Source organism: Jaculus jaculus, chromosome 6, assembly GCF_020740685.1.
Source record: "Jaculus jaculus isolate mJacJac1 chromosome 6, mJacJac1.mat.Y.cur, whole genome shotgun sequence".
Taxonomy (NCBI): domain Eukaryota; kingdom Metazoa; phylum Chordata; class Mammalia; order Rodentia; family Dipodidae; genus Jaculus; species Jaculus jaculus.
In genome coordinates, this window is record NC_059107.1 from 94,419,420 (window position 1) to 94,443,494 (window position 24,075).

Sequence of the window (24,075 nt, forward strand, 5' to 3'; positions counted from 1 at the left end):
CTGCCTCTCTGTCTCTCAAATAAATTTTAAAAAATAAATTTTAAAATATTTATTTATTTACTTGACAGAGAAGGAGAGAGAGAGAAAGAAAAAGAGAGAGAATGGGTGCACCAGGACCTCCAGCCCCTGCAAACGAACTCCAGATGCATGTGTCCCCTTGTGTATCTGGCTAACGTGGGTCCTAGGGAATCGAGCCTGGGTCTTTTGGCTTTGCAGGCATATGCCTTAACCACTAAGCCATCCCTCCAGCCCAAAAATAGATTTTAAAAAAGAATCTTTTTTAACATTTTTAGGTCAAAATATTCAAGAACTGAAAAAACTTAACACTGAAAATTTAAATATGTTCTGCAAATTACTGATCATAGGCAGTTTTGCATTGTATCTATATTAGGACTCTTTCAAACAATTCTATAAACATACCTTTCAGAGAGCTTCTTCAGAAAGATGTATATTTTAAGTCAACCCAGAGGAAGTGTTTAAAAGGAATGGAAAGATACCAGTTATTGAGACTCAGAGGCAGACAGGAGCGCTTTGGGAAGTTCAGTGGGTGTGAAGCTTGGGAAGAGCAAACTTCAGTATGGCCTTGCTAGGTTGGAAGCTAGTCAGACAGAGCAGTGTACCAGGTTCTCCTGGTAAAGGTGAGCCACAAACCTGGCACAAGGATGAGTTGGCTCTTGCTGTTATCAAGAAAGACTGCAATTTTTTATGTTTAAAATGATTAACGTTAAGGCTTGACAAAATTGTTTCATTTCAATTTCTAGAACTGTTAAAGGTTCCCTAAAATGAAATCTGTAAGACACAAAGAAAATTGGCATGTCTAGTTGTCACTGGAGGAAGGAGGAGCCCAGAGAGTGGGGACAGTGTAAATGATCCATCTGGCTGCATTTCTTTGCTGTGGTAAGAGCCGCCCACTTTCCTCCCAGTGCAGAGCTGCCCCCTGGCTGATTCCAAATGAGCTGTAGCAACCTGCACTGAGCTCGCTCATAGGCCTGAGTCTAGCTGTGGTTCTGCCCCGGGCTGCCTCTCTTCTTTTGGTTCATTTCTTTTGGGTTTTAGAACCCCATTTCTTGCTGCCTTCCTACAGTTCCCATCTGGATATCCCAAAGCACCTCGGACTCAGCCTGTTCAAAAGGGATGTCATCTTAACTCCAGGGCTGTGCGTTACGTCTTCCTATATTAGTCTCACTAAGTTTATCATCTTCCATCCATTTACCCATGAGAGAAATTGGGGGTCTCTTCCTTTTCTTCCCATCCTCAGTCCGTCAGCTGGACCACTCAGCATGATACCCCAGATGAACACAGAACTGCTTGCTGCCCCAGCTTCCCCCCCAGGCCAAGCCATCCCCATCTCCATCGAGTGCCGTGCGGCTTTCTGCCTGGCCTTCCTCACTCTTACCTTTCTCCTCCCCCCTTTCCCTTTCTTTTTCCATGTTCCGCTTATCGCCAGAACCTACACTCAATGATACACCCTAGGTTGTAACAGAGATCAAAGCTCCCTAAGCTGTGGGTCATAAATCCACATGGGCTCCGTAACTGAATGCGGGAATCGAGAAAAATTTGGCAATAGTAGATTTCTTAACATGAAACATCAAAAGTTGATTCAAAATCAAGCATAGTGAACCCAAGACGTTTCTAGCACCACTCACCTGTGTTGCCTGCATGACGCAACTGCTGCCTTGGTTCTGAACACACAGCGCGTGCACTTTCCATTGCGCACGCCTCATGACACCAGTGCCAACCAATAGTGTTTGAAACCCTGGTTCAGATTCAAGTGCGCTGTGTGTTGTGAATTGCCATGTGTTTCTGTACATACAACATTTTCTGCTCTTACAGAGACAACGGTTTTTATGGAAAACAATAATACTTTTGGTATTTTTCTGCTGTCATTTCTCAGCATGTAAGTATCATATTAGCGTATCTTTGGACTGGATTGTGTGAGGCAAATAGGCACATCTAACATATGCAAATTATCTTTAGTCTTTAATAAGTGGTAAAATTATATGCATACCAAAATATTCCTTAAAAATAAATTTATTTATGATTTATTATCAGTAAGTGCTTATTTTGCATACCTATCTTATATCCCTATATCCAGGAGTCCCTTAATATATCTTGAGCACAAAGGGGTTGTGAGTGAAGTCTCAGAAGCCCTGATGGAGATCACCATTGCTATTTAAAGCCTTCAGTGTCTCCTTGCTTTCAGAAAAAAAAAAAAAAAATCCGATTTCCCTCTCATGCTAACAGGCCTGTGCCCCTACTGGTGTGGCGCAGGCTTGCCTGTTAGCTAGTTTCTAAGCACAGGACGGTTTGCACTGCCCGTGTGCCTTGACCCCCTTAGTGGTGGTCTGTTGAATACGCTGTTGCCTTTTCCTGCAGAACTCCCCCATTTTCTTACCACTCCCCACTCCAGCAGCCTGTCCTTCGACCTTTAGTAGCAATGCCGTTTTCTCCTGGAAACTTTCCCTGGTTGCTCCCGACTCGACCAGGTGTCCCGCTTGTGTGTTTCTGTAAAAGCCTGTCATACTAGACTTTGCCTGTTTACCTGTTGTCATAGACAGTTTCACAGTGCTGGGATGAACCTCCAGACAAGACACAGTTTATGGGGGAACAGGATTTATTTCAGGCTTACAGATCCAGGGGAAGTTCCATGAAAGGCAGAAGAAGCTGGCCTCCTTTCATAAATCTAAGCACAGAGAGAAAAACCACCAAACAAACACCAAAAGGCAGCAAGCAGGAATCCGCAGCAAGCAGGACCCCCACAGCTCAGACTGCTGTCTTACACTTTTGGGCTGGCTCCCAGGAACTGCCCCCCAGCAACACCTACTCCAGAGAGGTGGCTAGAGACCCAAATTACAACCTCAATGAAACACCTGAGTCTGTGGGGTACATACATTCAAACTACCACACCTGTTGGCTATCCCAGGAAGAAATGCTGAGTCCCTTGGGGTGGGAATGAACTATCTTATCTTGTTCATCAGAGCCTAGCTACTGGTATGTAATATAAAATTCGCTGTTTTAACCATTTTTAAGTATAAAATTCAGTGGCATTAATTTACATTCACATCATCATGTCCACTTCTCCATCTCTGGAATCTTCCAGAATGACACTGTCCATTGCCCCACCCCAGATCCTCTGGAAACTGTACTGCTCCTTCTGTCCCTGGGACTAGTCTAGATATTTCATGTAAGTAGAGTTACATAACACTTGCCTTTTATTCTGGCTATCTCGCTTAGCAGGTTATGTTTTGTTTGTTGTTTTGAAGTAGGTTGTTGTTATAGCCCAGACTAACCTGGAATTCACTACATAGTCTCAAACTAGCATTAAGCTCATGGTGATCCTCCTATCTCTGCCTCCTGAGTGCTGGGATTAGAGGCGTGTGCCATCATACCTGGCCCACTCAGCATGTTTACAAAGATGATCCGTGTTATCACATGTGTAAGAATTTCCTTTTTTCTGTGGCTGCATAGTATTCCATTACGTCTGTGTACCACGCTTTACCCATTCATGGTCGTCCAGGCTGTTGGGAGTTGTGAGTGATGGCATTAGGAACACATGTTGTGGTGATTGCTTTCAGTCCGTTGGGCATGTGTGTGGGAGGGGAGTAAGGGGCCATGTGGTGACTCGATGAGCGGGGCCGCGCTCCTCCTCGTAGCCAGCACACGCTCACGCTGCCTTCAGAAGTGCACTAGGCTTTCAAGCTCTGGACATCTTTATCAACACGTCTTATTTTTTTGCTTATTTGCTTTTTTTTATTATTATAATCATCATTTAAGGTTATTCCTTATCAGATATGAATTGCAAATATTTTCTCCCATTTTATGAGTTCCTTTTCATTTTCTTGATACCTTTGTATTATAAATGAGCAATTTAATTTTTAAATATATTTTAAAATTTTTTATTCATTTTTTTTTTAATGAGAGAGAGAGACTATTGAGCTCCAGGGTCTCAGCCACTGAAATCAAATTCCAGATGCGTGTGTCACCTAGTGTGCATGTGTGACCTTGTACTTGCGTCACCTTGTGTGTCTGGCTTACATAGGATCTGGGTAATTGAACTTGGGTCATTAGGCTTTGCAGGCAAGAGCCTTAACTGCTAAACCATCTCTCCAGCCTGAAACTTAATATTTATTTTATATTAATCATAACAAGGTTATTCTCTGATCCCCTTACCCCAGCTCCCGTTACCTTGGAGACCCTCCTCAGTGGGGTTATGATAGTCGCTGTGGAGTCATGAAGCCTCAGGCAGTCCTTGTGGGGTAGTGGGAATCCATCCCGTAGTATATTTCTACCCACTCTGTGACTCTGTGAATCTTCTGCCCCATCTTCCACAGTGTTCCCTGAGCCATAGCAGGTCTGTTGGCAGTCTTAACTTAGTGTTGAGTTCTCTGTAGCCTCTGGATTTCTGTTTGGATAGGCTCAATTTCCCAGTACCAAAAGCCGGATGCACAAGGTGGTACATATGTCTGGAGTTTGCAGTGGGTAGAGGCCCTGGCGTGCCCATTCTGTTTCTATCTGCCTCTTTCTTGCTCAAATAAATAAATAAAATATTTTTTAAAAACCCAACTTCTCCTGACCTGCTGTTAAGCTGAAGCTTTGCTGATAACAGCTGTTTGGCACACATTTTGTATGTTGTATGTATTATGAATGGCATCACACAAGGGCTTTTAAAAAAATTCATTTTATTTGAAAGCAGAAAGAGTCAGAGGTAGCCGGGGGTGGGGGGCGGAGGTTGGAGGGGGAAGAATGGGCATACCAGGGCCTCTAGGCACTCTGACAAGCTCCAGACACATGTGCCACTTTGTGCATCCTGCTTTACATGGGTACTGGGGAATTGAACTCAGGCTGTTAGGGTTTATAGGCAAGTGCCTTAACCACTGAGCCATTTTTCCAAGCAATCACTTTTGATAGAGAGACACAGTTATCACAGAAAAAACTGTTCACGTAGAGTCTCCACCACACCACAAACTCACTGCACGAGAATAGGGAGTGGCTAAAAATTACTCCCAATGTATAGTCTGTACTACAGTTAATTGTAGGTAGTTATCACTTAATACTAGGGCTTGATATTTACCAAATTTCTCTAGGCTGAAGTACCAAATAACAACCATGTATATATTCCAAGTGTGTTTGTAGGTTTGGATAAATTGTAACCTTTTTTACTTGTATTTATTTTAATTAATTTATTTTTAACATATTGTGTATTGGTCATATTGCCATCAGGTTATAATCTTAAGATCCCTCTCCCTGCCCCCACCCACTGAGGGCCCTCCTCAGTGAAGTTATTTTGTGTTCACTGTGGGGTTATGAAGGTGGCCAGTGACCTTGTGTAATAGATTTGGGTATTTTATGATTGCATCTGGTCAAATTGACTATTAACTACATATATTTGTAATATGTTAATGGCCCACATAACTTTTTCTCAATTTTTTTTCTATTTTTGCCTACTTGGTTTATCTGTGAGTTTATTTAAAAAAATATTTATTTATTTATTTGAGAGTGAGAGAGAGAGAAAATGGGTGTGCCAGGGCCTTCAGCCACTGCAAACGAACTCCAGACGCATGCACCACCTTGTGCATCTGGCTAACATGGGTCCTGGGGAATCAAACCTCAAACCAGGGTCTTTAGGCTTCATAGGCAAGCACTTTACCACTAAGCCATCTCTCCAGACCATAAATTGTCACAGATCTTTTTAAATCTATATGTAAGTGGATTTGTGCAGTTTGAGCAGTTGTTAGAGGGGTAGCTGCATATGGAGGTGAAGAAACATTGGTTCTGGCTCTGTATGCGCCCTAATTGGCAGTTAATCCAGCCTCTTGCTGAATTTACAGATGAGGAAAGCTATACTGTATGACCTCTAAGTTTGTTCTGAGTCTGAGGGCTTTAGTGATGTCTTTGTTCTGAAGGAGGTTTGAATGAAAAAAGATAAAGTAATAAAACTTCTAGAAGAGAGCTGGGCCTTTAATCCCAGCACTGGGGAGGCAGAGGTAGGATCACCGTGAGTTTGAGGCCACTGTGAGAGTACATAGTGAATTCCAGATCAGCCAGGGCAAGACCCTACCATGAAAACAAACAAAAAACTTCTAGAAGAAAACATAGGCTAGTATCTGCATAACCATGGAATAGATACTACTTTCCTCTTCTTCTTCTTCTTCTCCTTCTCCTTCTCCTTCTCCTTCTTCTTCTTCTTTTTTCCCCAAGGGAAGTTTTGGCTCTAGCTCAGACTGACCTGGAATTAGTCTCAGGGTAGCCTCAAATTCATGGCAGTCCTCCTACCTCTGCCTCCCAAGTGCTGGGATTAAAGGCATGCACCACCAAACCCAGCTATATATTTCTTTTTTTTTTAAATTTTTATTTATTTATTTGAGAGCAACAGACACAGAGAGAAAGAAAGATAGAGGGAGAGAGAGAGAATGGGCGTGCCAGGGCTTCCAGCCTCTGCAAACGAACTCCAGACGTGTGCGCCCCCTTGTGCATCTGGCTAACGTGGGACCTGGGGAACCAAGCCTCGAACCAGGGTCCTTAGGCAAGCGCTTAACCGCTAAGTCATCTCTCCAGCCCTATATATTTCTTTTTTTTTTTTTTGGTTTTTCGAGGCAGGGTCTCACTCTGGCTCAGGCTGACCTGGAATTCACTATGTAGTCTCAGGGTGGCCTCGAACTCACGGCAATCCTCCTACCTCTGCCTCCCGAGTGCTGGGATTAAAGGCGTGCGCCACCACGCCCGGCTTATATATATTTCTTTTTTAAGAAGCACTAACTTGAAAGAAAAGATAGATTGGATTTCAGTAAAATTAAGAACTACTGTGTTTTGTTAAGATATCATAAAAGATACCACTAAGAAAGTAAAAAGGAAATACTTTCTGACAAAGGACTTGTACAGATAATAAACAGAGCACAAAGCAGTAAGAAAAATGCAGGTGACCAGGTAGACTAATGTGGACAGAGACCTTGACAGCACTTCACAAAGGTGATGGATGTCCAAGAATTATCCAGTACCTGATCAAAACACATCCAGTTTGCCAGCCATTACAAAGTAAAGCTATGGTGAGCTGACAGACACATGGAAGATGCAGCGTGATCTTTCATGCAAATGCAGTGAGGCACCATTTCAAACCCACTAGGATGGACTTCGTTAAAGAGTGGGGAGGAAACAAGTGTTAGCAAGAATGTGGACAACTTTTAGCTTCTTACTTGGCTAGTGGGAATACAAAATGTGTCAGCCACAGAAGAAAGGAGTTTGGCAGCTCTACAAAAATATTAAACATAAATTTCCATAGGGCCCTGCAATTCTACTCCTAGACATACATTCCAAAGAATTAGAAATAGGGCTGTGGGTGGCACACATACCTATATTCCTAGTGCTGGCAAGGTTGAGGCAGAAGGATTGTGAGTTCAAGGCCAGCTTGGGCTATGTAGTAAGACCCCGTCTCGAAACAACAGGAATTGGAAATGGATACTAAAACAAGGACATCTAGACATACTATCATAATAGTCAAAAGGTGGAATGAACCCAAATACCCACCAATGGATGAATACAGAAACTGTGTTATATGTAAATATAGTGAGATATCATTTATCTGTAGAAAGGAATGGATGCTGAAATACACTACTGATGTGAATTACCTTCATACAATTACGCTAAGTGAAAGATGTCAAGCACAAAAGGTGACATGCTGTGTGACACCCTTCATAGGGAATACCTAAAGGAGAAACATGGCAGAGACAAAATGCAGGCCAGTTAGTAGGGTAGGAAGAAGCTGACTACTTAATGGTGTAAGAGCCTCTACTTTGGAGTGATGAAATGTTTGGAACTCAGTGGTGGTGGTAAGTGTACAAATTGCTACTGAGTTATTACTCACTTTAGAATAGTAAATTTTATGTCATCTAGAGTTTACCTCAATGAATAATTTTTAAAGGCAAAATTATAGGTGTCAGTCTACACCCATCAGCAGAGCTGAAGCTCAGAAGACTTACGTCCGAGTGCCGGTGAGGATGGCGCTCCTGGGACCACTGCGGAAAGACTCACTAAAGCCACGAGTCAGCATTCCTCTAAATGTATACACGGCCTCCAAGAGACATGAGCAAGGAGATGCTTAGCGGCTTTTATTCATAATAGTTTAAAACAAAAGTAACCCAAGGCCTGTCAAAGTAGAGTGAGTAGCCACGTGTTACAGTGCACATCTTTAATCCCAGCATTTGGGAGAAAGTGGCAGGAGATGGCTGTGAGTTCAAGGCCAGCCTGGGATTACAAAGTGAGTTCCATATCAGCCTGGGTTAGAATGAGACTTTACCTTGGGTGAAAAAAAAAAAAAAAAAAAGTTGATCTGTAGAAAAAACTGCAGTTACAATGGCACTAAAAAAACAAACAGTTGCAAATCTAACAAAATATGAGCATACCGACTCTTATAATACTAATGAAAGATGCAAATAAATGTAGAGACATAATGTGTCAGAAAAAAAGTAGAGTGAGTCAGTTGTCCTGCAGTCAGATATAAAATACTGCCCAGCAATAGAAGAACCAGCTGTTGGGCTGGAGAGATGGCTTAGCGGTTAAGCGCTTGCCTGTGAAGCCTAAGGACCCCGGTTCGAGGCTCGGTTCCCCAGGTCCCACGTTAGCCAGATGCACAAGGGGGCGCACGCGTCTGGAGTTCGTTTGCAGTGGCTGGAAGCCCTGGCGCGCCCATTCTCTCTCTCTCCCTCTATCTGTCTTTCTCTCTGTGTCTGTCGCTCTCAAATAAAAAAGAAGAAGAAGAACCAGCTGTTATTACGCCCACAGAAGATGTGAATTCTACAGAATTATGGTTGGAAAGAAGCCAGGCTCCATAGATTCTGATCAGATTTTATTTACATAAAGTTAACGTGGTTATTGACAAGAGAGTTCAAGAGAGCAAATTAGGGGCTAGAGAGAGGTCTCAGTGGGTAAGATCACTTGCTGTGTAAGCATGGGGGTCTGGGATGGCCCGAGTTTGATTCCCAGCATTCATATAAAGAGTTGGATTTGGGCATGCACACTTGTAACCCCTGTCCTGTGGGACACAGACACTGAAGAATTGCTAGGGCTCACTTTGGTCAGCCAGTCTGACCAAAAAGTGGCAGCTCTAGGTTCAGGGACTCATCTGAAGGAAACAGGTGTACAGGTGAGTGGTATAAAGGAGGACCCCTGGTTTGCGCCTCTGACCTTCACATGCATGGGCGTGCGGCACAAGGCACCTGAAACTGCATATAGGTGTATACACCATACACATACCACACCACACACTCATGCACCATACTACACACACACGCACACACACACACATGAAAAAGGAAACAGCAGATTGGTGTGCTGGAAACACCTCCTGTATCTTTATCCTAGATGTTGTTACACAGATGTATATATATGTGCAAAACAAGTTGGCCACTGCAGATTCATGGTCTTTATTATATTATGTTTACTTTTTTTTTTTTCCTGAGGTAGGGTCTCACTGTGGTCCAGGCTGACCTGGAATTAACTATGTAGTCTCAGGATGGCCTGGAACTCATGGCGATCCTCCTACCTCTGCCTCCCGAGTGCTGGGATTAAAGGTGTGCACCACCACGCCTGTCTATTATGTTTACTTTTAAAAAGACTAGAAATCACATGGTGACCAGAGCAGATGTTCTCAGCAAAGCAGAAGAGGTGTTTGAGAAGCATGAAGTTGCCAAGGCCTCGAGTGGCAGTAACACAGCAGCAGTTTGGAAGCTGTCCCATAACTGGCAGGCTTGAAGGAGAGAAGTGACATAAAAGCAGTTGGTAGAAGAGGGTCTTTGGAAACGTCCTGGAGCAGTCTGAGGCTGGTCTGTCAGCAAGGAGGCTGCTTGCTCAGGCCCTGCTCAGGAGACCCTGGAAAATGGAAGAAGCTGGGCAGGAAAGCAAGGGAGCACCAAGAACCCCACACGAGGAGGCTGGGAAAACAATAGTCCCAGGAGCAGCACTGAGAAAGCCAGGAGACACTGGAGAAAAGTACTTTTAAAAGCTTTAATTCTGAATTGTGGTGGGCACCTGTGAGAAACAGGTGGGGCTGCTGTGGGAGCGCCGAGGGCTAGTGACGGACTCTGAAAGCCACTGTGTGCAGATTGTTTCGAGTAGGTGAGAGCCCTAGCCTTACAGGAGAGAATGTGACAAATTTCAGACGGCATTCTCAGTGGGGGCAGGGACCATAGCTGTGGCTTAGGACCCAGGTGACAGTGAGTGTCACTTCGGTGGAAGGTAGAGTGAGTGGGTTGCAGAGACACAGTGAGAAGTTCTAGCCAGGAAGGCTAGGTCGGAGATGTGGCGGGGAGTGGGGGTACCTGGAGGAAGGCCCCGGTGCTAGGGAGGTGGGAGGAGGCCGGGTCTGAGCAGAGGCGGAGGCCTAGCCCTGGGCCGCCGCGGAGGGCCCAGCTGCCCTCAGTCAGATCCCACTGTCAGCATCACACGCACTGCTGCTGTTCCATGTCCCTCGAGTAAGAACAGAGTGACCTAGTGTTGGGGATAAGTATGAAAAGCTGGCATGTCTTTAATCCCGGCTGAGGTAGGAGGGTTGCTGTGAGTTTGAGGCCAGCCTGGGCTACAGAGTGAGTTCCAGGTCAGCCTGGGCTAAAGTAAAGACCCGGCTTCAAAAAGCCAAAAGAGTGCTGGAGAGATGGCCTAATGGTTAAGGCTTGCCTGAGAAGACTCTTGTTTGACTCTCCAGGTCCCACGTAAGCCAGACAAACAAGGTGACGAAAGGTCACACATGCACACAAGGTGGCATAAATGTCTGGAGTTCGATTACAATGGCTAGAGTCCTGGCACACCAATTCCCTTCCTCCTCGCTCGCTGTCTCACATAAAAAAAAGGCTAGTCTGTTGGGCTTGCCTCAAAAAAAAAAAAAAGAAAAAGAAAAAGCCAAAAGAAAAAAAAAGGATAAATGTGTAGGTGTTTCAGATACTTGGTCTCCTTGTGGGTTCCACACATAATCTGTTAAGTTTCAGGCCTCTGGGGACTCACGCTACATGTGGTACTGTTCAGCAGTGACTAAGTGTCCCCAAAAAAGTAAGTACAAGTATTTGGAGTTCCGACTGTCGTCTTCAAGCTGTGTGGCTTTGGGCGAGCCGCCTCAGTTCTCGAGGCCTCTGTGCATGCAGTTAGAAGCAGGATCTGCGTCCTGTGCTCTTCTGGACACGACGTCTACGCAAGCGAGGCGCCGGGTGCTTCGTGGGGCGCGGGGGGGGGGGGCAGCTCTGGGTGGAGTGCTTCAGCAGGGCAGAAGGGAGGGGCTCCGAGAGGCCGGAGTTGTTGGGGAAAGTCCTGGAGGAGGGGTTCCTGACTGCATGCCAGGGTAGACAGGAGGAATGGGGGGAGGAAGTCTAGGTTGGAGAGACTCTGTAAATAAGGTCTTGGGTTAGTAAAAGCCATAGCACTTCTGAGCAGTTTGCTTAATGAGCCAGAGTACTCCTGTTAGGGACTAGAGGGAGACCAGAAATACCTGACAAAAGCAGTTGAAGGAGGGAACGTTCTTTCGGCCTGCAGTTCAGGATTACAGACCACCATGGCAGGGAAGGCGGGAGCAAGGAGCAGCTGTCACGCCGCATCCGTCGTCAGGAAGAAGGGAGAGGTGAATGTCTCTGTTCAGCTAGCTTTCTTCTTTTTATCCATTCTAGGACCCCAGGCCGTGGAATGACACCCACAGTTAAGGTGGGTTTCTTACCTCGGTTAATTAAAATAATCTCTCACAGACAAGCCCACAGGCTTGTTTCCTAGGTGATTCTCAGTCTTGTCAAATTACAGTCAGTATATAAACTCTCACAATAGGATAGGACAGGATAGGATAGGGTAACTGATTTTTTTTTTTTTTTTTTTTTTGTAATAAAAGAACTGTGAGTTGAGATGTCAGAGCAGTTTGGTTGTGATTTTTGTCCTGGCTCTGTGACTTTGGTACTGTCTAGTCTGTAAGGTTTCTAGTTTCCTCATTTGCACAGTGGATGGGCCTAGACCTGTACAGTGTCTTGTGTCTGTGAGTCCTTTGCTTCTTACAAAGAAATGATTTCTCTGGCCCCTTCCCTGTCTGTAGACCTGTGGTTTTTGGTGCAGCGGGAAACTCCCTGGTGTAGTGCAGGAGAAGCGTGTGGCTCTGCCTCCTCCACCTGGCACTGTCAGCAGTGGGCCACCTGGCAGCAGACACTCCAGGCTGCGACGCATCACCCAGCAGTCACCTTGAAAGTGGAGGGTGCAGAGCCTGAGCAGGTGGATTTATGGAAGGAGCCCTCAGGGACTGTACTCCTGCTGCTTAGAATTTACTTTATGACCATTCTCTTGAGGAGCCTCAAGTTACATGGTTACTTGCCTTGAAGTAGACCCTGAGGGCTAAGTAGTAGGAAAAAGAGCAATCTTCAGCCTTTAAAAAAAAAGAGGGCTGGAGAGATGGCTTAGCAGTTAAGCACTTGCCTGTGAAGCCTAAGGACCCCGGTTCAAGGCTCAATTCCCCAGGACCCATGTTAGCCATATGCACAAGGGGGCACATGTGTCTGGAGTTTTTCTAGTGGCTGAAGGCCCTGGTGCGCCCATTCCCTCTCTCTCTCTCTCTCTCTCATTCTCTCTCTCTCTCCCTCTTTCTCTCTCTCTGTCTGTTGCTTTCAAATAAAATAAATTTTTTTTTTTTTTTTTTTTTTTTTTTTTTTAGTTTTTCGAGGTAGGGTCTCACTCTGGTCCAGGCTGACCTGGAATTAACTATGTAGTCTCAGGGTGGCCTTGAACTCATGGTGATCCTCCTACCTCTGCCTCCCGGGTGCTGGGATTAAAGGCGTGCGCCACCACGCCCAGCTTAAAATAAAAATTTTTTAAAAAAGAAAAGAAACAGGCTGGAAAGATTGCTCAGTGGTTAAGTTGCTTGCCTGCAAAGCCAAAGGACCCAGGTTCAATTCCCCAGTACCCGTGTAAAGCCAAGTGCATAAGGTAGTACATGCATCTGGAGTTCATTTGCAGTGGCCAGAGGCTCTGGTGCATCCATTCTCTCTCTCTCTCCCTCTTTCTGTAATAAATAAATAAAATATATTTTAAGATATTTTTAAAAGAACGTATTGGGGTTGGGGAGATGGCTCAGCAAACAGAGGCACTTGTTTGCAATGCTTGCCAGCCCCAGCACCCACATAAAGCCCAATGCAAAGTGACACATGTGTCTGTGATCCCAGTGTGCCAGCAAGAGGCTGGGTCTCAGAAAAGGAAGAGCACAGATACCTGGAAATTGTCCTCAGACCTCTACATGCACACTCATACACATATAAATTAGATAGGTAGGGCTGGAGAGATGGTTCAGTGGTTAAGGTGCTTGCCTACTAAGCCAGAGGACCCAGCCCAGGTTTGATTCCCCAGTACCTAGCCATAGCCAGATGCACAAAGTGGTGCATGTGTCTGGAGTTCATTTAAAGTGGCTAGAGGCCCTGGCATGCCCATTCTCTCTATATATCTGCTTCTTTCTCCCTTTCAAATGAAAAAAATAAATAATTAAAATATTTTTTTAAAAAATTAGATGCATGCATACACACTGTGGCTCTCATCATTCCGGTCCTTCCATTTCAGGCCTGTATGGAAATAACCCAGGACCTTTAGAAAACGAAGTAGACATGGCCATTCACACCCTGGCTTGTATGAGGGCTTCTCTGCAATTTTCTTTCCAGGAGGGAGTGGGAGTTGCTGCGTTTGCACCCCGGGGCGCCCCTGCGAGCCTGTCCTCGAGGGCCCGCCCTGCTGCAGCGCTGGCGCCTCTGAGGAAGTTCATGGTTCCTCCACGCGCCTTTTCTCCCTGCTGAGCAGTGACCGCAAGGAGCGTGACATTCTGGACTTCTGTACCTAACAGACTTTGCACAACTCCATGAACTTAAATACCTTGAAATGGAAGGACAAAAGCTGATGGAAGCTGCTTTGTCAATATTTTGTACCTGCAAAAACTTTTGAAGGGTTAATTTTATGTTTAGAAAGTGAAATTTGAGAAGAGGGACAGTTTACCCTTGCATTGCCCTTAGAGGAAGACAATTTCTTCAGGGAGTGGCGATCCAGGCGAGGAAGGTTACTTGAGCACACAAAGCCGCAGAGCTGACATTCGAACCCCTGGGGAAGGCTAAATGGACCTTAGTAGTTAGAACAGGTCTCCTGGAGGATGCAGAGCACGTCTTGTTAGTTTGTATGTGGTTCCAAAGGGTGAGTTGATTTCTGTAAATAAGCACGAACGATTCAGGGGAGCCCTACCTTTCCATTCCCAGAGCTGACCATCCCCGAGGGGTGTTAGGAAGGGCAACCAACCCATTCAGCTCACAGGTCTTCTGAAGAAGAGAACCATGTCACATAGAAACTGTTGCAAAGGTGACTAAAGGTTGAGTGAGGTCCTTGAACGTGGCCTCTTTTTAGAGCAGTGATTGATTAATGCTGTCTGTGCTTCGTTCCTCCAGAGCTGACCTGTCCTGGACGCAGCATAACTAACGAAGCTGCTGCAGGATGAGAAGATGGCAGCGCGGCTGCTCGCACCACCAGGCCCTGATAGTTTCAAGCCTTTCACCCCTGAGTCACTGGCGAACATCGAGAGGCGCATTGCTGAGAGCAAGCTCAAGAAACCACCAAAGGCCGATGGCAGCCACAGGGAAGATGATGAGGACAGCAAGCCCAAGCCGAACAGTGACTTGGAAGCGGGGAAGAGTCTGCCCTTCATCTACGGGGACATCCCACAAGGCCTGGTCGCCGTTCCCCTGGAGGACTTTGACCCATACTATTTGACGCAGAAAGTGAGTTGGAAGAGGTGCAGCTGCAGCTGCCCTTCCCTGCAGCCCGCGGGCGAGGGGGAGAGAGCTGTGTCTCACGGTGGGCAGACGTAGCTAGCCTGTGCTTCAGGTCTGCTTCACTGGCATCGTTCTTCCACATAGTTACTGCCCAGGGTGGTCCCTTACGGCTCGTCCTACTTGTCAACTCTGTTCAAAATAGCGACTCCGGCTTTGGCTCCGGGCCACTGAGTTGGTAGTGTTCTTGCCTAGCCTGTGTGAGGCTCCTAGGATTGGGTTGGGGGAAGGAAGGAAGGAAGAGCGAGCATAAATGAAGTAAGGCTATTTATTATTCAGAGAAGATACTCTCGCCCTGTGGAATCTCACTAACACAGTTAAAGTTCTGTCTTTAAATATGAAGGTGTTCGGTTACAGTATCAGTAGGAGACCGTTGGTTTCCATTTCCCTTGCACAGCCCCCCTTGTATCATTGGAACATTGCCTTTGGGACAGGAGCAGAGCAAAGTACCCTGGGACAAGGAGGAAACCCCCAGGTCTTTTGTCTTGTTGCACAAACAACTGCATGGCTTTTTGCAGCAAAGTCAATTGTGTTATTCCTGTAGACAACACAGGTAAAAGGCCAGTCTTTATTTGGCCAAGGGTTCAAACTTCCCACTGTAGGCTTCTTTCTCATTCATGATTATCTTATGAAACAAGGCAACAAGTGGAGAAGCAAAGCCTATTGGACTGATTGACTAGCAAGGTAATTCCTCGCTGAATTCTGAGGACTGACACCAGACACAGTTTTAGGGGGCAGCCTCCTCATTCAGTAGATGCCACACAAAGACTTAGAGCAACAGGGTTGCCCAGATCTTGGAAGAAATGGCTTTGTGTAATGATATATGTACAAGCATAAAGTTTTACTAACCTCTCTTTGTTAACAGACTACCCTTAACTAAATTGCCTGTTAACCAGCTTTGAAAAAAAAAATGCTAGCTTCTTTGGCTTGATAATGAGACCTAGCTATAGCAATGGAGGCGTTTTTAGTTCAGGATGACAAAAGCAGAAAAGGCATCGTACATAAAACAGGCATGTGCACTCTTGTTGCAGCTCATTACAGCTACATAGTAGGGAAAGGTGGAATCAGGAGTCAAAGTCTTCCAAGTTTAGGGAACAAAGCACGAGATGATATGAAAGACAGTAGTAGGTTGGGAGTAAGAGATCCTGGCTCTATTATGACTTACTAAAGTTATTGTTTATATTTTTATTTTTAATCTTTAAAAAAAGAGCTGATTGTGGTGGTGCATGCCAGCAGGAAATTGCTGAAGAGGCGGAGGTAGAAGGATCAGGAGTTCAAGGACAGCCTGGGCTACACATTTTTAAACAAAATATTTATTGGGCTGGAGGGACGGCTTAGCAGATAAGGTGCTTGCCTGCAAAGCCAAAGGGCCCAGGTTCGATTCCCCAGAACCCACATAAGACAGATGCACAAGGTGGAACATGTGTCTGGAGTTCATTTCCAGTGGCTAGAGGCCCTGGCACACTCAATCTCATTCTCTCTCTCTCTGTCTCTTTTGAATGAATAAATAAAATATTTTTAAAACCCTTATTTATTTGCAAACATAGAAAGAAGGAGAGAGACAGAGAGAATGGTTGTGACCGGGCCTCTTGCTACTACAAACTCCAGACACTTGTGGCACTTTGTGCCTCTGGATTTATATGGGTACTGGGAAATCAAATCCAGGCTTTGCAAGCAAGTACCTTAATCACTGAGCAATCTCTCCAGCCCTTATTTTTTTTTAATATATGTATTAACCAAGCCTGCCACAGATATTTTATAGGGGAAAAGTAAAGAAAGAGAAGCACAAACTTCACAAAGGAAATTCATGGCTTTTACATGTCACTTTATTTCTCTGGGGACCTAAACTATGCAAGTTAAATTTCAGTTTCTTCAACTTAACTTAAGATATGAAGACTATATAGTAGTTTCCAGAGGCCAGTTTTCCTTGTGTTCCTTTTCCTTGGGACCCTTCCCTTCCCTGTTGCTAACCTCTTTGTTTCCAGTGCTCCAGGTTTCAGTGGCCAGGCTTGCAACGAAGAGTCTTCAGAAGGAGTGGGTCCCTGCCCCTGATGATGTCGTTCCTTAGATAAGTCAGGTTGTTGTTGATGTTCCCCTTTGCAGACCAGGAGACCGGCTTCTTGTGATGTGACACAGTCTGCTTCTAGCCTTTGGTCTCATTACAAGAGACAGTTGTTCCTAGAAAGGATAACTTTAACTATGTTTTTGGTGGTCTTTAATTGTTTTAAATATGTCATCATGCAGAAAAGTTTATAAAATATAAATGTATAGCTTAATGGTTATAATAAAGTAAGCAAACAAACCATGGTAAGAGCATTTTTAACAGTTCAGAGGTGTTCATTGTACTTTTAAAAGAGGAATTTTCATTTGATTAAAAATAATGTGATTGCTCAGTTTATTAGAAATCCTGATTGGCATTACTAATACTTCTTACAAACTAGGCCTTGCACAGGCTAAATTAACAGGGCTTACTCTGCAAGGAAACACACTGGGAATTAACCCACAAATCAGAAAATCATAAGGGTGGAAATGACTTTAAGAGGACATTCCTTTTTATTTGTTCTTCAGGCTCTGCCTTGACTAATTCTTGGCAAAATATAATCTTTTTGCTCTAGTTAATGATACAGTGGAGTCATTTATCTTTTCCTCACACTTCTGACTGGTCATCATTGTGACTCTTAGAGAAACTTTTCATTTCCTTTCCTCTCCATTTTTAGGGGGCAAGAGAACCAGTTCCCTATTAGCAAAACTCTACATTTCATACTCTCTTTTTAAAAAATATATTTATTTATTTGAGAGAGAGAAAGAGGCACAGAGAGAAAGAAAGAAAGAGAGGGAGAGAGAAAGAAGAGGCATGCCAGGGCCTTCAGCCACTGCACACGAACTGAAGACGCATGCGCCACCTTGTGCATCTAGCTTACGTGGGTCCTGGGGAATCGAACCAGGGTCCTTCAGCTTTGCAGGGAAGCACCTTAATGGCCATCTCTTCAGCCCAAATTTCATACTCTCAAGAGACCTAGGGCTCTGAAAGATGTATATCACACTTTCAAGTATTGTTTGATTCAGCATGGTACTGTTTGGCATCCTATTTGTGAGGGTCTTATTGGGTTTTAGCCTGTTTTTCTCAGCACATCCTGCAAATAACCTGAATTGTCCCCTGAGTTGCCCCAGACCTCTGTTCTCTTGTCTCATAGTTCACTGTTCTAATGCCTCCTTGCTTTGGCTTTCTTATTTTTCAACTCTTTGATATAAATAAGTAAATTTGAAGAGCATTTAAATATTTTGACCTGATTTTTAAAATAGGTAATTCTCTTTCTTATCTGTCTCCCCTCTCTCAAATAAATAAAATATTTTAAAATTGGGGCTGGAGAGATGGCTTAGCAGTTAACATGCTTGCCTGTGAAGTTTAAAGACCCATGTTTGACTTTCCAGATCCCACATAAGCCAGTTGCACAAGGTGATGCATATGCAAAGTTGCGCATGTGCACCAGGTGGTGCATGCATCTGGAATTCAATTACAGTGGCTCAAGGCCCTGGCGCTCCAGTTCTCTCTCTCTCTCTGTCTCACTTCACACACACACACACACACACACACACACACACACACACACACGGAAAGGTACTTGGTGAAACTTCTGGCCTTGTACCTGTTCTTCAGCTTGTGTTACATCTTCCAGTAGCGCTGGCAGTGACGGCAGTGTCCTTTGGTCTCTTTACATGTCACACATTTGAAATCAACTTGCTCTTGCTTTTCTTCCTGCTCTTTTCTTAAATCTGTTGAAATTTTCATTGTTATTTGTTTCCCCTTCTTTCATACTATGGAATCTTTTTTTTGTTTTTGTTTTTTGTTTTATTTGTTTAGTTTTCCTGAGACAAGGTCCGGTCTGGCCTTAAATTGTTTCTTAAGCCCTGGCTGGCCTTGGACTCTGGATCCTCAGCTTCCTGAGTGCTGAGATCGCACGTGTTCATCACACACCAGGCTTTTCTGGGGAAACTTAGGTTTTATCACTGTCAGTCCTCAATTCACTTTTTCCCTCCTTCCTTTTTCTAATGAATCAAATGAACAACTGTCATTACTATTTAATGAATCTGCTTTTGCTACAAAAATACTCTCTAATGATTAATACTCACTTGCTAAACTTCAAGTGGTTATGTATATATTTCTAGTAATTGTCTTAAGTAGGCAGTGAGAAAGTCGATGGATTGAGTTGAAAGATACCTTCCTACTTGGTTCCTGCCCCTTGCCCCATTTCTTTCTCAGTTCTGTTTTGAGAACAGGTTTCATACATATACCAGATGGCCTCAAACTCAATCATGTCGCCAGTGATGACCGTGACTTTCTCATGCCTCCGCCTCCATCTCTTGACTGCTGGGGTTACAGGCATGTGCTACAATGCCCAGTTGATGTGTGATAGACATCAAGCCCAGGGCTTCCTGTATGCTAGGCAAGCACTCCACCAATTACTGCGTCCTCCAGACCTTCCCCCTTTTCTCATTTCTTACTACTAATGATTAATGCAGCTTTGTGTCTAATAAATGTGCCCTGTTAGAGGAAATGCCTACAAATAAATATCAAGATTACAGGATTTATGTGTCTTTTAATACCGCACATTCCACTTGCATTAAAATTTTACATATAGCTTCCAGAAGTTCAGCTTACCTTCAACTATTCAGTTATTCCTTTTATTACACTTAAAGTCACAGGCAATTATAATTTGGAGGCCCGAGACGTCCTTAGTTCAGCTTCCTTGTGTTACTAGTTGTATGAGGTTAGTACTTGTCAAAGCCAGTGCTGCTGGTAGTGAAAGAGCCTGCACTAGAACTTTGGCTTCTAACTCTCCATGCATTTCAACATGGTTCTTTTTTTTCTGCCTTCTATGTGTCTTATTTATTTGATCAGTTTGCTCAGTTGTTCCTTCAGCAGCCCAGAGACTTGGCCTTATTACATAAGCCTCTGTGCCACCTGCCACATAGGCAAAAGCCCCTAACAATTATCAACACCTCTGCAGTTCTTTATCTGGACATGTGGTGTTGAGACTTTTTAAAAAAAAAAATTTTTTTTCTTTGGCTATTTATTTATTTGCAAGAAGAGAGAGAAAGAAAGAGAGAATGGATGAGAATGGGTGCTACAGGGCCTTAGCCACTGAAAATAAACTCCAGATACATATGCTACTTTGTGCATCTGGCTTTACACAAGTACCAAGGAATTAAACCCTGCGTCATTAGGCTTTGCAGGCAAGCACCTTAACTGCTGAGCCAATTAACACTTAAATCTTTTTTTTTTTTTTTTTTTGGTTTTTCAAGGTAGGGTCTCACTGTAACTCAGGCTGACCTGGAACTCACTACGTAGTCACAGGGTGGCCTCGAACTCACGGCAGTCCTCCTACCTCAGCCTCCTGAGTGCTGTGATTAAAGGCGTGCGTCACCACGCCCAGCTTAAATTCTTTAAATTTAATTATTCATATCAAACAGTTGAAAGGGTCTGCTTTCACTTTTGTTTTTTGTTTGTTTGTTTGTTTTGAGGTAGGGTCTCACTCTAGCCCAGGCTGACCTAGAATTCACTGTGGAGTCTCAATGTGGCCTCGAACTCATGGTGATCCCTCTGCCTCCCGAGTGCTGGGATTAAAGGCATGTGCCACCATGCCCAGCTGCTTTCACTTTTTAAAGGAAGAACGTAGGGGCTGGAGAGATGCCTCAGTCAGTATAGGGCTTGCCACATAAGCACGAGGACCTGAGATTGAACTCCAATACTTGTGCCAAATGGCAAGCCAGGGTGGCTCATGTCTATACTCCCTCCCCTGGGAAAACAGACAGGAAGAACCCTGGGGCTCATTGACTAGCCAGTCTAGCCTAATGGGCGAACTCTAGACCAATGAGAGACCATCTCCAAAAGACATGACACCAGAGGTTGTCCTCTGGTCTCCATGTGCATTTGCACACGTGTGCATGCACACTCACAAACATGCACACACACACATATTTAACAAAAACAGGAAGGCTGGACTAGAGAGATGGCTTAGCGGTTAAGGCATTTGCCTGTGAAGCCTTAGGACCCAGGTTTGATTTCCCAGTGTCCATATAAACCAGATGCAGAAGGTGGCACATGTGTCTGGAGTTTGTTTTCAGTGGCTAGAGGCCCTGGTGTGCATATTCTCTATCTTCCTCCCCCCCCCCCCCGTGTCTCTTTCTTTCCTTCAAAATAAATAAATGAATAAAATATTAAGAAAAAAAAAACAGAAAAATTGTCTCCCACCCACCACAGCCCATCCCAGCCTTCCAGAATGGTAGTGTGTAGTGGTGCTTGCCTTTAGTGCCAGCACTTGGGAGGCAGAGATAAGAGGGTCACTGTGAGTCCAAGGCCAGCTTGGACCTACAGAGTGAGTTCCAGGTCAGCCTGGGCTAGAGTGAGACCTTGGAATATAAAACCTTGGTTTTAGCCCCAGCTTTGTCTCTTGTTTGCTATTAACATCTTTGTGTCTCTGTTTTTTGACCTCAGTATAGGCATTATAGAGTGGACCTGTGTCTCCGACTTTCTAGCTGCATATCACACCTTTGCCTCTTACATGTTGTGCTTGAGGTGTGACAACTTCTGTTTCCTTAGTGTTTCCCCACTGGTATTCTTCATCTCTTCCTCTTGGAATGTGCTTGGTCTTTGGAATTCTACCCATTTGTCTAAGCCCACCTCAGAGGTCTCTGCTTCCTTATGGCCTAACTTGATGCTCCAAGGCCAGAACTGAGACCTCTGCCTTCTGAGCTTTTATAATCCATTCACATCTTCAGCCCCCCATGGGAGACAAAGAAGATAGTTTCAGCTTAGGTGTGGAGGGTACTTCTGTACCCACAGTCCTTATCATTTTCTGCTTACCTCTCTAATGACAGAGCCATCAGCTTCTTCAGGTGAAGGCCTCTTCCAGCCCCCTCCCCCTTACACACACAGTTCCATGAGCTTCTGGCAGAAATTCCTTGCCAAATCCACTTGTACATATTTTCAACAGGTATGCAGACCCAGAGGAAGTTTGTCTGGGCACTTAAGTTAAGGAAAGATTTGTGTCCATCAGCTGTGTTTTGAAGTGTTGCTAATCATTTGTTCCCTTGCTTGCTTTTGCACAGCAAGCCTAGATATTCCTTTATGTTTTGGTAAAAACTACATATTTAAAATTTTTGGTTTATTTTATTATTAAAAATTCCCAACAGCATAGGAAAGCAAAGTGGTACTTCACTTAGCACAATCAGGCAACTGCTTGTGAGGCAGTGAGAGGTCCATTCTCAGGGAGGTGGGTGAATGAATGATGGGCATATTTAGGGTGGTAAATAGATGGACCCAGGAAACGATAGCAAGAACTGAGAGACTAGCTGTGAAGTAACGAGGGTCTAAATTACAGTGAGTAAAGTGGAAATTAAGAGGAATGGCTAAATTCAAGAGTTAGTACAGGGAGTGAGGATATAATCCAGTGATATAATACATGCCTAGCATGCACAAGGCTCCATATTCAAACTTCAGCAATCCCCCCCCCCAAAAAAAGAGTTCAGAGACAAATTAACAAGATTCAGTGATTAATGAAGGAAGGAGTAAAGCATTCAATCATATGTGTATCGTGTGATAGTTGTTTTCTATGTGTCCTAGCTTTGTTTCATGCCACGTGTACTCTTATAACTTAGTTTTTGTTAAAAAGATAGATCATAGGAATGTTTAAAACAATCACTACATACTGAGTTTTCTTCCTACATACAACAGTCCACATGCTAATGGAGTCAGTGGGGTCTAGTTTTGGTCTGGGTGCTCTCTAAAGATTTGAGCTGGTCTAAAATGATCCACAGCACCAACAAAACCTGGAGAGTCAGGAGGAATCAAAGGCTATGTGTTTTCTCAAATTTGTTGTTTTTAATAGGTCTTTAGCAAGTATTAAGTTACAACCTTTAAAATGTCCCACGCTGCAGATACTCTGGGTCTCTGTGTCTAGGGATGTAGCTGCGGCCCGTTTGCCAGTAGTCTGTCTTCACACACAGGAGTCCAGTGCATTTTATTGTAGCATGAGCCTACATATAAAGGCAGCATTTTCTCCAGAGAAGAGCCTCAAGTCTCTGTAAACCCTAAGTTAGGAGTACAAAATTCTGCTGGTTTTAACACCAGTGATTCCTTCGCCTAAATTGTATCTCAGGATTTTTTTTTTCCCTTTTCTTTCTTTTTCATTCCTTCACCTTTCCCTTCAGTGTTGCTATTCCCCAGGATTCTGTCCTTGGCTGGTGTTCCTGTCGTTTGGCACTCACTCTGAGTGATGTCACCTCTGCCTCAATACCAAGCTCTGGCTCTGTGTCTCCATCCTGGGCTGCTCCTCTGCTTCTTAGCACCTGCCTAGACATGTCTGTCTGCATTTCCCACAGGTAGCCCAGCACGTTCAAAATGGGACTCATTTTTCCTCTCTTACCTTCTTTTATCTGCTATCCTAATTAATAACACTATCAAAATTCTAGATATCATTGACTCCCTAATTTTCTGCAATCTCCAGGGATCACCAATATTACAGGAGGATGTCAGTGTGATACACGATTTTTAACGTAAGAAAAAAAGGGGCTTGGGATATGGCTCAGTGATTAAAGGCACTTACTTGCAAAGCCTGTTGGCCTGGGTTTAATTCCTCAGCACCCATGTGAAGCTGGCTGGCCATTCATTTAAAGCAGCAACAGACCCTGCACACCTATACAGATAGCACAAATAAACAAATTTAAAAACAATGAAAGCCAGGGCTCAGAAAGATTAACTTAACTGATCAAGTTTCTTCAGCTGCTATGTAGGGGCCAGCCTTCTTTCCCAGGGACCTGTCCCTTTCGCCTTTGCGGTCTTTCTCACATGGCCTGCTGCCTGGGCACTGTGCTCTGCATAAAGGTACTTTGTCTGGGTTTCTACCTCATTGTTAGAGCAGTCCTTTTGCAATAGGAATTTAGTGAAGTGGCTGGTTTGTTTTTTTCCATACCATACTTTCACCATGCTATCCAAGGTTTAGAGAAAGTGAGAAGATTTTTCAAGCTAAAATTAGTAAATTTGGGGCTGGGGAGATATCTCAGTGGTTAAAGGCACTTGCTTGAAAACCCTGCCAGCCCACTAAAGCCAAATGGGTATTTGTTTGCAGCAGCGAAAGACCCCTATGTACGTGTGCATGCATGCATGCGTGAGCACACACACTCACACAATTTTTTTTTTAATTTAAAGTAGTGAATTTTTACAGGAGGATGAACTAAGGGTAGGTAAGGTAACCTTATTGTTTCAGCGGGG

At 44.3% G+C, this 24,075-nt stretch overlaps 1 protein-coding gene across 4 annotated transcripts in view; it reads left to right on the forward strand.

Moving 5' to 3' along the window:
- Positions 1 to 24,075, forward strand: part of Scn8a (sodium voltage-gated channel alpha subunit 8) — a 210,483-nt gene that overhangs the window by 62,479 nt on the left and 123,929 nt on the right. For all 4 annotated transcript variants that reach the window (XM_045151776.1, XM_045151775.1, XM_045151778.1 and 1 more), the window contains exon 2: positions 14,424 to 14,753. In XM_045151776.1, the coding sequence (XP_045007711.1) occupies positions 14,478 to 14,753 (276 nt within the window). In that variant the 5' untranslated portion in view covers positions 14,424 to 14,477. The remainder of the gene's footprint in view (positions 1 to 14,423; positions 14,754 to 24,075) is intronic.